The 13,357-nt window shown below is 34.9% G+C and overlaps 2 protein-coding genes across 2 annotated transcripts; both read right to left on the bottom strand.

The window, feature by feature from the left end:
* Positions 1-205: 205 nt before the first annotated feature.
* On the bottom strand, positions 206-2,956 carry LOC103496598 (uncharacterized). Its single transcript, XM_008458529.3, has 2 exons — positions 2,582-2,956; positions 206-2,068 (listed from the first exon to the last, which is right to left on the bottom strand). The coding sequence occupies exon 2, from the start codon at positions 2,064-2,066 to the stop codon at positions 408-410; it is 1,659 nt and encodes a 552-aa protein (XP_008456751.1). The 5' UTR covers positions 2,067-2,068; positions 2,582-2,956; the 3' UTR covers positions 206-407.
* Positions 2,957-4,943: 1,987 nt separating this feature from the next.
* On the bottom strand, positions 4,944-11,363 carry LOC103496599 (alpha-soluble NSF attachment protein 2). The gene is made up of 9 exons (XM_008458531.3): positions 11,169-11,363; positions 10,176-10,225; positions 10,022-10,094; positions 7,694-7,773; positions 7,365-7,516; positions 6,388-6,547; positions 6,228-6,275; positions 5,800-5,880; positions 4,944-5,264 (listed from the first exon to the last, which is right to left on the bottom strand). Exons 1-9 carry the CDS (start codon positions 11,311-11,313, stop codon positions 5,184-5,186), a joined length of 870 nt encoding a protein of 289 aa, XP_008456753.1. The 5' UTR covers positions 11,314-11,363; the 3' UTR covers positions 4,944-5,183.
* Between the last annotated feature and the right edge of the window lie 1,994 nt (positions 11,364-13,357).

Genomic DNA, 13,357 nt, shown 5'->3' with positions numbered 1-13,357 from the left:
TCTAGAAAATATTTGGTAGCTATATGATCATATCTGCTATAATGTGAGGTTTCACTATTAACTCCTCTAGAGAATCTGATGAGCATTTTCCTTCCCTCTCAACAAATGTGTTAGCTCTTTGGTTCAATTGTTTCAAACAATATAAAGAAAGACGTGTTTCCTATAGCAGAGCCAAACCAGAACAAACTATCATCATAGTGCATAATAAGAAGAAAAAGCCGATATGGATCTTTGAATAAAACTCAAGTATGAAACAAATTTCAGTACAAGCTCTCTACGTGTAATAGACAGAATATTCAAGAAAAAGGAAGCAATTCCAATTCATTATAAATACACAAAAAAAGGACAAAAAAACTCTACATATTTTCATCCACATACCACAAGTACAAACCTTTTCTTGAACTGAGTCATGTCGTTTCTCTATGAATCAAAGAAGGACAAGGAGGCATCATCGTATTATCTGCACCTTCGGTAAGTTCCTCTTTCACTGAAGCAAGAGGCCTTTCTGGACTAAAGCAACCCTTTGAGTTAGGAATAGGAGAACCTCCGATTTTCTTAGATGGACTGGAGATGTTTGCCAGAGGAGAACCCAAACCTGATTTATTATCTTCACTATAGACACAGTTACTCTCGTCTGTTTCTGTGTGCTTTCTACAAAACTTTTCTTGCATTATATCATATGAATTCCCAGTCCGTACCTCCTGTGCCAGTGTACACCAACAACAGAAAAGCCATAGAGTGCAGTCAGCCACAGCAGACTTGCCAAAACAAAAGTTATATGCTGGCAAGTTGTATCTCTTTCTCATCTGTATCCGCCAAAAACCGCCATAAAGTAAACCGAATACACAAAGAACAATCCCAGTGACAGCCATAAGTGTCCTAACAGTTTCGTTATCGATGTTTACAGCAGCTAAGAGAAAAATCCAGAAAGGAGCCATACAAAATAGAATGAATGTTGCAATATGGACATACATATTTCCAAAACCTAGTCTTTCCATATTCCATCCAAATACACAGAAACTACAGAAAAGGGAAAGGTATGCTAGAGATATATCATCCCAAAAGTCAAGTATCCCACCACTCCATTGTGGATTGGTCTCGATAATTTTGTGCTCATCTCTTGTAGCAAGTGAATATTTTCTCTCTAGTGATTTTGACCTAAGCCGTTGCCGTTGATCACCAGTAACTGACTGGCTTGGAAGCTGTGCTTCCTCGTCAATATCAGAATCATAATCCTTCCCCAAGGGGCTAATTATAGAATAGACACCAGCAACAGCCGGTGCAGCAATTGCAACAGATATGCATATTCCAACTCCTATGGCTGGCCGCTGAGACCTCCTATAACCAAGATTCAGACCACAAAGTGCATACTGGGCAAAACAGTTCACATTTAGAAGAATTATAACCACCAACATGTGCGCCCATTCATGAGGCTTGTAAGTCCCATCCTTGCAGTAAAGCTTTCTAAGTCTGGTAACATCTTCAGGTTTCCATCTAGATAAAAGAATGAGATGGTAGATTCTCTTTGGATGTTGGTACAGACACATAAGGGTAAACAATGCATTCAGAATTTGATTGTTTACTTCAAACCAAACATCTCTTTCGGATTTTTTCGGCAATGGACCATTTAACATCCCAGTCATGACAAGGAACAGGATTGCACCTGACACCGCAACACCAATGATCCAAATGAAAAGAGCTATGTTCATTGGGTCTCTGATCCATGTTTTGCTCATATTCAAGAGTGAATCCCAATTAATTTTCTTAGAAAATACTTCACTTATGCGCTCTCGAATATGATGACCACTTGACGAATGCACAGATCGTGAAATGTCATCTTTCTCCTTGGCAATCTGCTGGAACCTAGCAGATGCTGAACCAAAATTGAAGAATCTTTTCTTAATAGGAGCCACCACAGTAATGGAAACAGGGGATCTTCTTTGTGTGACTTCATCATGCAATAAGGTCCTTTGAGATGTAGAGAAGAAAGCATTTTGAGCTTCTCCTTCTTTGCTGTTAGATATTTCTATTTCACGATTGCCATTTCTATCGTTGGTTGAGCCCATTCCTACACAACGATTCAAACATTTTCTATCAATACAATATTGGTTGGCCCAAATATCTATTTGTTACTCATTACAGCCAGAGTCAAATGTTGGAAGTTAATAACGAAGGGAGAACAGCACTCCATTAAACACAAGAAATGGAAAGCCTACAAACTAGAAACAGAGAAGCTCAAGAACATCCCCAAAATAGATTAATCTAAACAAAATCAAACCCTGAAACATGAACCGTGGGCGAATGAAATATACAGTCCAAACTCCAAACAAAAGCCAACCCAGAAAAACAAATCAAACTTTCTAATCAAACCTTCCCCAAAACTAAGAAACCAACGCCATAAACAAAATGATTGAGAAACCCAATTCACTAATTCCCTCAAACTCAAGTCTGATTAACACAACAGACAAGTTTACTCATAAATACCAAAGTTCAGCAAATACCAGTTAGCCTCTTGAAGAAGCAGAGAACCCCACCCACAAACTGAATGGAAAATTTACAAGGCAGAAGCAATACAAATTACCTAAAAAACTGAAAATTAGCGGATCCCACGAGGATTCTCCCAAGAACAGAGGGTTCAATCATTCGATTGCACAAAAGTATCCTTCGTCATCAGCAAAGCTTCAAAGAAATATTGAAGGTTAAAGCAGAGTGAGTTGTTCACCACCACATACAGCAAAAAGAAAGACAAAAAAATGGTATTGAAAGGGCCCAAATTGTTCGATAAACTGAGAGTCAACAGAGAGAAGGCAATGGTCAAATAAGAAAGCGAGTTGCAATGGTGGGTGAAGTGAAAATTTGGGCTTGGCTCTTCATTGCACGACGTCGTTACAAGCGAGGCATCCCATTTGACCCCATTGCCTTTCAATGGGAGGCATCTGCCACTTGCAGCCACCCAACAACTTGCCTTTTTGGGTTTTTTTCCTTCTTCTTTTATAAATACCGAATCTTTCATTATTGATATACCAAACGTAGCCTATTGGTTTTGTTTCAAACCTTATATTAAATGGTCTAAATTATTGGTTTCATGACATGAACAGAAGTCATTTATTTATTTTCATATTACCCTATGCTTTTTCTGACACCCACTTTCTTAACCTATCTTTATTTTGATCCCTTTTAATGACTTGAATTGTTAATTGATTTTCATTTACCAACATATTTTGTCTTGTCTTCTCTAGTATAAGAACTACACACTTTGCGTATCAATCAAATGATGTATTTATAGTAGTTTTTACTAGTTACAAATGATAAAGTTCTTGGAAAATTTAGTTGATACTGTAGGAGCATGGAAAGGAAAAAAGAATACCTTATCAAAGGGCATTCCCCAGACTTCAATTATTAGAAGATGAAGATATGAGGAAGAGAAAGGAAAAGGTAAAAGGAGAAAGATGAGAGGACTTTTATGGTGTATTGATTCCAAAAGAAAAGCAGAGGAATTCAATGACTTTTCTTTGGAGTTAGGTAGGTTGTAAAACAAGCCTTCCCCTTTCTCTTAATAAATGAAAAGTTAATTTGAAGTAAACGTTACTAATCTCAATATTTATTAGTTTTCTTTCTTTTTCTTTTTTTGGGATTTGTTCTCATTTTTATTTTTATTTTGTTAAAATATTAAATACTTTTACCAGTTACAACCCTATCCAAATACTTCCCCATTTTTGCATATTTATAACATACTTACTAATACGTTATAGGTGCCAATTTCTGTTTGTGAAATAGTTTGAATGAAAATTAAGAGATGAGGATCTTTCAAGCTCAAACATCCTTGTTGCCTGTTGGCACTCGGATCTTGTCGGGCTTTGCTATAGGTGTTTGGTGGTCTAGACATTCTGTTCTCTTCCCTCTAGTTTAGTTTGGATATCCTCCAAACCATCCTACATAAGATCATTGTAATAGTGTATTGTCAAATCTGCTACAGTTTGATATTTAAAAATTAATACTATGAGTAGTCAATTCAACTAGACACAAAATAAAATAAGACTAGATCTCTACTTTAGAGATTGCTTACTCTTCTTCTTTGGAGCGATCAAATGAAGCTATTTATAAGTCTGCTATTGACTCTTCTAACACATTTATGACAACGATATAAGGGATGCTGCAAAACCCCAGTAATTAAGTGTAACACCAACAATACCATAAAAAATTGTAGGTCTCAAGGTTGGAGAATACTGTATCAACTCAATTGTTCATTAAACTCATTTTATCGATTTGACATTCAAGAAACTAACTTTTCTCTTCGTTATCCCTCCTCCCAATACCATATGGACATGGACTCGATCATAAATTTTGAATATTCCCATGGACAGCACTCAACAGTCAACGGTAATCTTTTTACATAGAATTGAGAAAAGATGCACAGATGACAATTTGTTTCTAATCTGCTATTTTTTAAAAAAATAGCAATAATCAAACAACCACCCAAGAGGAAACGTCCAAGGAAAACCAAAGAGAGAGATTACAATGCACATAAAAAAATACCCTCCTCGGGAGGCTTTGGATATTAAAGAATACAAAATTGCCATAACAAAGAGTCGCTTGAGCTTAATTTATGCTAAGTGCCATTTCCGACCTAAACTGTGGCCGAATTCATAATAATTATTAGTAAATTTTAATCAAGTCGTCATGTAACGGCTGACTTTGCTTACCTCATTGACTTTCGACTTGTCAATACAATTATATATATGTTTTGAAAGAGAACGTAGGAATCTAACTCATACACTTTCTATAATAAAATATCATCTCCATGTTAAGAATCCTTCTCTCACTCAATTCTCTTTCTCCCTCCCTCTTATGTCAAGTTTTCATCAAAAGTGAGGAGCACCTGTTTAAAACTCGTAATATAACTATAGGTTTATAACCCCCAATAAGAGTCAAAGTAAAAGGGGTGTCATCAAGTAATCTTCAATTGTCTCAAACTTATGTTCAAGCAAAGCCAAACGAAAGCATTGTTTCAAATAGGCAAACTTCACAAACTCGTGTAAGCAAACTGATTGAAGCCCAAACCAGGTAATGTTTTCTAGAATCACAGATATTACAAATGTGGTGAAAATTTACATAAATCTCATCATATATAGTTCAACAATCAACAAACAGAGACCCAACAAAACATTTTATTATAGAGAAATTTAGGTAAGGTCATCCTCCTCCAACTCCTTGGCTTTAAGCTTTTCCTTCACTCTTAACAGCAAAGTTGTCTTCCATGGGTCCTGGTATAGCAATTTGTGCATGTAAGTAAACAAGAAAGCAGCATTTCCTAACTTGAAAACATAGGGACATTTGATCTTTCTAAAGAAACAGTTTCTAGAGCACTCAATCTTCCCATTCCTATTCAGTTGGTCTATAGGTTTCCAGAAGCAAAGTCTATCTTTTATGCTGCCATAGTTGCATGCATGCACTCAACTCATCAGATGAAAACACTCTCCAAAACAGAGGCATTTACCACTATACATGAAGGCAAAACTGAATTTCCTTTTCCAGCAATTGTGGGACTGAATTCATACCCTACTTATATATCACACGCACACACAACAGCTTCCGTTGAGAAAGAATGAAAAAATTATTTCCCAATCATGTTTCAAGTAACAATTATATATATTGGATAATAGCACGTGGCATGGAAACTCTAGACTAGGTGAAGTTTTTGGCATGAGGATTTCTCGGTACTATCAATTTCTATCAACCAAATTGGATATCTTTAGAGTTTATAATGCAACGTAACTTCACAGATACAGAAAGAATTACCAGAGGGGTCATGCTATCAAACTCCTTAACCACGTCAGTAAACTTTGCAACGTCTTCTTCATCTATTGCACTAGCAATATCCTGACAGAAGTAGTACTTATTCAGCTCAAGAGAGCACAATTTTGATTAACAATATTAAAACAAATTAGAAAAAAACCTCAAAAAGAACAGCAAAAGGTTAATGCAGGATGCATTATAAAATGTAAAAAAGCATCTAATTGAAATCTTGGGAATCTGAAGACAACCACACAACATGCAAGAATGAAATAAAAATCCATGTGGAAATGTCCAATTAGCTGAACTAGCCATCAAACTAAATGAAAAGAGATGATAATTATCTGCCTCAATCAGGTAATTTATGTCACGGTGCATATAGACAAGAATCAAGCATTAAATAAAAACGTTAATAAAAGATCAAAATAACTTACAGCTAAAAGTCTATATTCACGTGTGCCAGAAAAAGTTGGATCTAACTCCTGTAAAACAATATACAGAACACTTGAATAAGACAGTAGCAATAAGGTACATGCAATCCATTCTCTTATTAACCGTTTCCAAATCATCAAGATTGAAGGCTGAGAATTGGACCTGATATTCCTCCAATGCTTTGGTGATGGCTACAATATCACCTTTGCAGAGTTGACATAAGCCAGCATTAAGAAGATGTCCTTTGACTCCATATTTTAGTAAGTTATTTTTCAGTGAATGTCGAGCAATCTCTTCATATATTTTAATTGCCTTATCGTACCTAAGGAAAATTCACAATTCATTACCTATTACCTTATGAATCGGATAGAAGCCACATCATGGTTAGAGACTTCATGTGCACTATTGAAGCATAGAATTCAGATGTAAATTTCTTTCATGCACAGCATTTCTGTTTACATTTGTTAGGTAATTGATACTATATTGTCATCTGGCTAATTTGAAAAAAACTGATAGTACAAGTACAACCGGAGACCAAATGAGTTGCAAAAAAAGCACTCCAATTTCGTTAATGGGTAATGGGTATATACACACAATAAAAAGAAAACCCTCCTACGGTGGTGTGTTCATAACGAAACATAATCAAAATACTTTTTTTATATCCTTTTTGCCTACTATCAGCATTAACTTATATGTGGATCACATAATTCTCCAGACAGGTAAACAAAATAGCAACATTTACGAGATTAAGGGGGAAATTAAAATTCAAAACTAAATACACCATTAAGACTAAAATACACATGATTCCTTATAATTCATTCTCTAGCAATGCGAAAAAAGAATATTAAAAATATAACTTTTTAGTACTTTGTTTTAAAGTATGAAATCTTATTCTTATATACTTGAATTGATAAAAGATCTATTTCCCACTACAATACAGAGATTAATGAGAGAAACACCAAGTACATTGTGTATATAGTTTTCCCTTGTTGACAAATATACCCCAAGGTCTATATTCCTAGCCACTTAAATCGTTGCCAAAAAGATCAAAGTATTGTTGAGAACTTAGCCAGTTCATGACAACATAACAGTAATATATTAGAAGAAGGTACATAAATAGAACAATTAGAAATGCTTACTCTTCTAATTGAGCAGCAAACTGTGCCACTTTCTGCTTGCACTGGTTCGCAGATGTCGTTACTTCCTCATTTTGGAAAAAGTCAGCAGCTTTCTCATAATAACTCATAGACATTTCGATGTTCTGCTCAGACTCATATAGTTCAGCAATTTCCTACATCATTAAAGATAATTACAAGTTTACAACTTACAACCCCTTGCAGTCAAAGTAGAAACGGAAGCAAAAGAAAAAGAATCTAGTAAAAGAAAGCCAAAGGCATTCTTTAGTAATTAGTTTATAAACAATCCTGCCAAACCAAAGAGCTGAGTTTTGAGTATCTTAAGCATGCACCTTCAAATATCTTGCAGCCATACTGAGCCTTCCAATATCACAAAATAGATTTACTGCCACCTCCATGCATGAAATAGCCTCTACAACACGACAAAAAAAATATAGCTTCAACAGATTTTTATACTTATTAGGGTTCAATGTAACAACAAAAAAATGAATACCATGGTTATATAATGATTTAAATTTTAAGATAAACTACCTTTTTAGTCCCTAATGTTTGAGGAATATGTCAATTTAGTCTCCATGTTTCAAAATTCGACAACCAAGTCCACTAGGTTTAAGAAACAGTTTTGTTTAGTCCTTCCCTAAACAGAAACCAATAATTATTCAATGGAGGGATGATGTGACACTTTATTATAATAAAATAATAACTTTAAAACAACAACAATAATATTTTGATTAAAAAATAAATAAGAATTAAAATAAAGGGAAGAGAAAAACATTTCTTCTCTCCATCTTCCATTTCCTCTTCCCCTCCCTCTCCTCTGGAAAATGCCACTGTTGTGCCCCACTCAACCCCTTTCCTTTTCTCTTTCCTTTTCCCTTATTCTCATATTTAAACTGTGTCCCACTCCCTTCTATTCCCTCATATTTGAGGTCAACTCCGACACTGGCACCAATGACAACCATCACCGTCGTCTCTTTTCCTTCATCTTCCTTTCTTCTACTTTTTCGTCTTTTTTTTTTTTTTTTTTTTTTTGAAATCTGTATTAAACCGAAATCCATCTTTTTTAAAAAAGTTCAAATCTTAATAGAAAAAGGGGTGAGTGGGGTAAGGGTGTCTTTCGAAGTGGAAGAAGAAAAAGGGGGGTGAGGTGAGGATCAGTTTTGAAGAAGATCAAGGAGGGGAGAAAGAAAATTCCAAATGCTAACAAAGAGATAACTCAGAACCCGAAGTAGTAAATTCCTAAGCAACGTAGGAAATAGCCGGCTTAAAGACCCACTATACAATCTATCTCCAAAATAGTAAACACAATCTCCTAATGCCTTCATTTTCTCCAGAAACTCGAGAATCCCTCTGATAAAGGGAAAAAAAACCCCTTTGAATAAGAAACTAAGGGAAATGAGACGGTGGCTGTGGAGGAGGGATGAGAGAGAGAGAGCTGAGGTAAGAAAATACGAAAGCAAAGGTGGAGAGGTGACAATTTTCTTGTGTTTTAATAAGAAAAAATTATTGTAGTTTTTTATTTCTTAAGTGTCACATCAAACTTCAGTTAAATAATTAATTAACGGTTTCTGTTAAGTGAGGAACTAAATAGTTTCTCAAAGCCGGGGGACTTGATTGTCGAATATTGAAACCTATGGATCAAATTAACACACTCCTCAAACCTCAAAGATCAAAAAAGTAATTTACCCTAAATTTTAAACAAACTAAGCTGAAACAAAAATATATATGGATTTACATTGATAGAGAAAATATGTGGAGAATATGAAAGTTATTTCATAAGTCCTCTTGAGTTGGGGCAACTTATATTAACACAGAGAATTAATGTCTGGTAACAAAAATAAAAATAAAATAACACAATTTTCATAAGATAATCACTCCGTGAACAAGAATATTCAGACAGAAAAAGAAAACTAATAAAATCCAATCCCAGCAAACCATTTAACTGTGGACACAGTGTTGTATTAGTTTTCTATTCACTCAAAATGGTTCTCTATTCATGTTCTACTAAATTGATTTTTCATACAAAGGAGGTCCAATTCCAACAGGACATCAAATTGGTGTTAAAAAACCTCATGAGTCATCAGAATCTCTTTATTTAAAAAGAGCAAACAAAATAATGAACAAAGCAGGGAGCACTAGAAAAGGCATGCAACGTAAAGGTAAGTGGTCATAATTGAATAGTGCAGGTGTACAAAAGTTCACGTGCGATTTTGGGTAAACCAATTAACCCCCTTCTACAAGTAATAGAAATGTGAATTTTGTTATTAAGTATTTGAGAAGGGGAAATATTGAATTTCCATTGACAAAGTTCTGCATATGAATGGTCATATGAACTCTTTAAGATGAGGAATCATACCACCGCAGCTTACCAAAGTGAACTATTGAGCAAGATCAGCACACATCAAACTTTAAGTGATATTGAATTTAAGAGGATGCACAAGATGAAAAGAATGCATGTCTCTCATTTACGTGCAAACCCATATCAAGGGCAAAGCAGAAATTGTGACTTTAATATAATGAAGGCAACACGTAAACAAAGATAAATTGTTAGGATTCCAACATTTGTGAAGTTGTCTAGTAGAAATATAAGGAATCAACAATGCAGGTTTATCACTGCCATGACATGGAATAATCAAGAGATATTAAAATTTTAAACTCACCCTTAATAGACGTCTTCTTATAGGCATTGGCAGCATCAACAGATGCTTGAGCAGCTTCATGCTTACTTTCCACCTACAAAAGAAAGGATTTTAAAAGTATGACGGAGAAGCTAAGACACGAGGAATAGGCACTATCACACACTTGAGCATATACCTTCAAATAGCAACTTGCCAGCTTTGTGTATATTGACCCAGCTTTATCCCCTAAAACACAGCATGTGTAGAGATTAAAGCCACATAACAGGTATCATAGTGAGAAGAGGTAAAGTAACTGTGAATGATAAACAAAATTATTAGACTACAAAATTAGGAGACCATGACTGTTGTGGGATTCTAATGTGTAGGCAAAATGGACTGGTTCTCTAAGATGTTTAAAGTACCTAACAAATTCCATTTCTGGTTTTGACAGAATTGTATAAAAGAAAAATCTGAATAGGCCTCAGGGATTAGAAATATATATGTCCTCCACAGAGTCCAAAGGAAAATCCTTTTAAAGATTAAGAAAAATCCAAAAATCAGAGATCATAAGATTGAATTTGTCAATGTCAACATCCCATCATCATCCATATGGAGTCTTAAACAATCATATGAAGAACAATTTCCCTTCATTTTTTTCACCTATTTACAGATACATCTTGCAACCAAAACCATTTAAAGCTATGTCCTTCACACATTAGATGGCTAAAACATTTATGAACTTCTGCAGATAGTTTTCAGTTATTGTATCTCATTCCCCCACAATACCCTTCAAATTGGGTATCCGGATAACTCATCCAGACCTTTTTATACAGTATCCATCTATCATCTCTGGATAACCGTTCATATTTTCTATCTGGATAGGCAGTTGCATCCATAAACCGACCATAAATAAGTGCATTTATTGCCAGAAATGTATCATAAACAAATAAATTCAAATTCCAGAAAAGGCAAATTTGTAGGTCAAATTCCAACCAGAGCCAACAAGCAGCTCTCTGTTTGATCAACGATGAATTGCTTTTAATTCAAGCAACAGACAATAAATTTCTACCCAAATTAATGCAAGGGGGCATGAAAAACGGAATCAATCGAATCATACAAAGATCTAGAAGAAGAAGAAGAAGAAGAAGAAGAAGAAGAAGAAGAAGAAAGCAGTAGAGGAGAAATTTACATGCTTTAGCAAGCTTGTAACAATTAGCAGCTTTGTCAAAGAGATCAGCGGCATCTTCGTACTTGGAACCGAACAATCCCCAGCCATTAAGCTTCTTCTCCGCTTTGTTCTCGAATTCCTGTGCCTTGGCAAGTTGATCGGCCATCTTTAAACAGTATCGTCGAATTTGGTTTGAGTTTTGAAGAATCGAACAAGGAATATGGTCAGAATTTATAGGCTTGTTTTGTGTTGAAAGTACAAGGGTATTAACGTAAATTACTTTACCCTAACTATTCCATCTCTTCTATCTTTTGTTTCGTAAGAAAATAATAAGAAAAGTCTTCTTCATGTATTAGGATTTTCATATATATTGGTGTTTTTTTTTTTTTCGTCTCTTTCAATATGGTATAAGAATTAGGTGATGATGAAACCCTAAAAACCATCCTTGATGGAACCCAACTAGAAGAGCAACCAATGGAGGATTTGATCGCCTTCAGACGATAGCCATCGTCAGCATCGCCAAAATTGTCACTGTCATGGACAGACTGCTCCTTCAACTTTAGACCATGCTGACCAATGTGATTCCCTAGCCCCACGCATCGCCAAGTGGTTTCTTTTCCTAGTTGCACGCGTTGAACTTGGTGAGATATGCTTTGTTCTATCTTCTTTTATATACCCTCCTTTGATTTGTGCTATAGATGCGGTATTATCTTCAAATAATATTGTTGGTAAATTTTTACTGAAATACAAACCACATGTTTCTCGAATATGATGGGTCATTGACCTCAACCATACACATTCTCTACTAGCTTCATGAATTGCAAGAATTTCTGCATGATTCGATGAAGTGGCCGTCATGGTTTGCTTTACAGACTGTCAAGATATAGCAGTTCCTCCACATGTAAACAGATAACCTGTTTGAGATCTTACTTTGTGTGGATCAGATAAATATTCAGCATCCGCATAACCAACTAGGTCAAAGTTTGATTTATTTGAATAAAACAAACCCATATCAATTGTCCCTCGAAGATAACGAAGTACATGCTTAACTCCATTCCAATGTCTTTTTGTTGGAGAAGAACTATATCTTGCTAACAAATTTACTGAAAATGTTATATCTGGTCTTGTGTTATTAGCAAGATACATTAGTGCACCTATTGCACTAAGGTACGGTACTTCAAGACCAAGTAATTCTTCATTATCTTCTCGAGGTCGAAAGATATCCTTTTTTACATCTAGTGGTCGAACCACCATTGGAATGTTCAATGGGTGTGCTTTGTCCATGTAGAATCTTTTTAAAATCTTTTCTGGATATGTCGATTGATGAATAAAAATTCCATCGGCTAAATGATCAATTTGTAAGCCAAGGCAAAATTTTGTCTTCCAAGATCTTTCATTTCAAATTCCTTTTTGAGATATTCTATTGCCTTTGAAAGCTCATCAGCAGTTCCAATTATATTTAAATCATCAACATATACAGCTATAATCGCAAATTCTGACTGTGATTTCTTAATAAGAAAAACACATGAACAAATTGAATTATTTTGATAACCTTCTTTCAATAAATATTCACTTAAGCAAGTATACCACATTCGTCCTGATTGTTTCAATCCATATAATGATTTTTGTAATTTGATTGAACATAATTCTCTAGAGTTTGAATTATATGATTCAGATATCTTAAATTCTTCAGGGATTTTCATATAGATTTTATTTTCCAAATATCCATACAAGTATGCTGTAACTACATCCATAAGATGCATATAAGGATTTTCACATACAGTCAGACTAATTAAATATCTTAATGTAATAGCATCCACCACAGGAGAATATGTTTCCTCATAATCAATGTCTGGTCTTTGAAAAAATCCTTGTGCAACACGTCGGCTTTATATCTAGTGACCTCATTATTTTCATTTCGTTTGCACAAATACCCATTTAAATCCCACAGGTTTTACACCTTTAGGTGTATAAACTACAAGTCCAAAAACTTCACATTTCGTGAGTGAGTTTAGTTCTGCTTGGATGACTTCTTTCCACTTGGGCCAATCCATTCTATTACAACATTCGTCAACAGATTTAGGTTCATAATCCTCATTTTCATGAATGATATTATGTGCAACATTATACGCAAAAATGTTGTTCACAACTACATTAATTCTATTCCACCTTTTTCCTGTTATGGTATAATTTATCGAGATCTCATTGTT

Source organism: Cucumis melo, chromosome 3 (genome assembly GCF_025177605.1).
Source record: "Cucumis melo cultivar AY chromosome 3, USDA_Cmelo_AY_1.0, whole genome shotgun sequence".
Classification (NCBI taxonomy): Eukaryota; Viridiplantae; Streptophyta; class Magnoliopsida; order Cucurbitales; family Cucurbitaceae; genus Cucumis; species Cucumis melo.
The sequence above is the reverse complement of the archived record's forward strand: the minus strand, read 5'-3'. Positions and strand labels throughout refer to the sequence as shown.

Coding starts and splice junctions, on each gene's coding strand:
- LOC103496598 (XM_008458529.3), bottom strand. CDS start 2,066: ATGGGCTCAACCAACGATAGAAATGGCAATCGTGAAATAGAAATATCT.
- LOC103496599 (XM_008458531.3), bottom strand. CDS start 11,313: ATGGCCGATCAACTTGCCAAGGCACAGGAATTCGAGAACAAAGCGGAG. Junction 6,276..6,387: donor AAGCATTGGAGGAATATCAG/GTCCAATTCTCA, acceptor ATTGTTTTACAG/GAGTTAGATCCAACTTTTTC. Junction 5,265..5,799: donor TTGATAGCATGACCCCTCTG/GTAATTCTTTCT, acceptor TTGCTATACCAG/GACCCATGGAAGACAACTTT.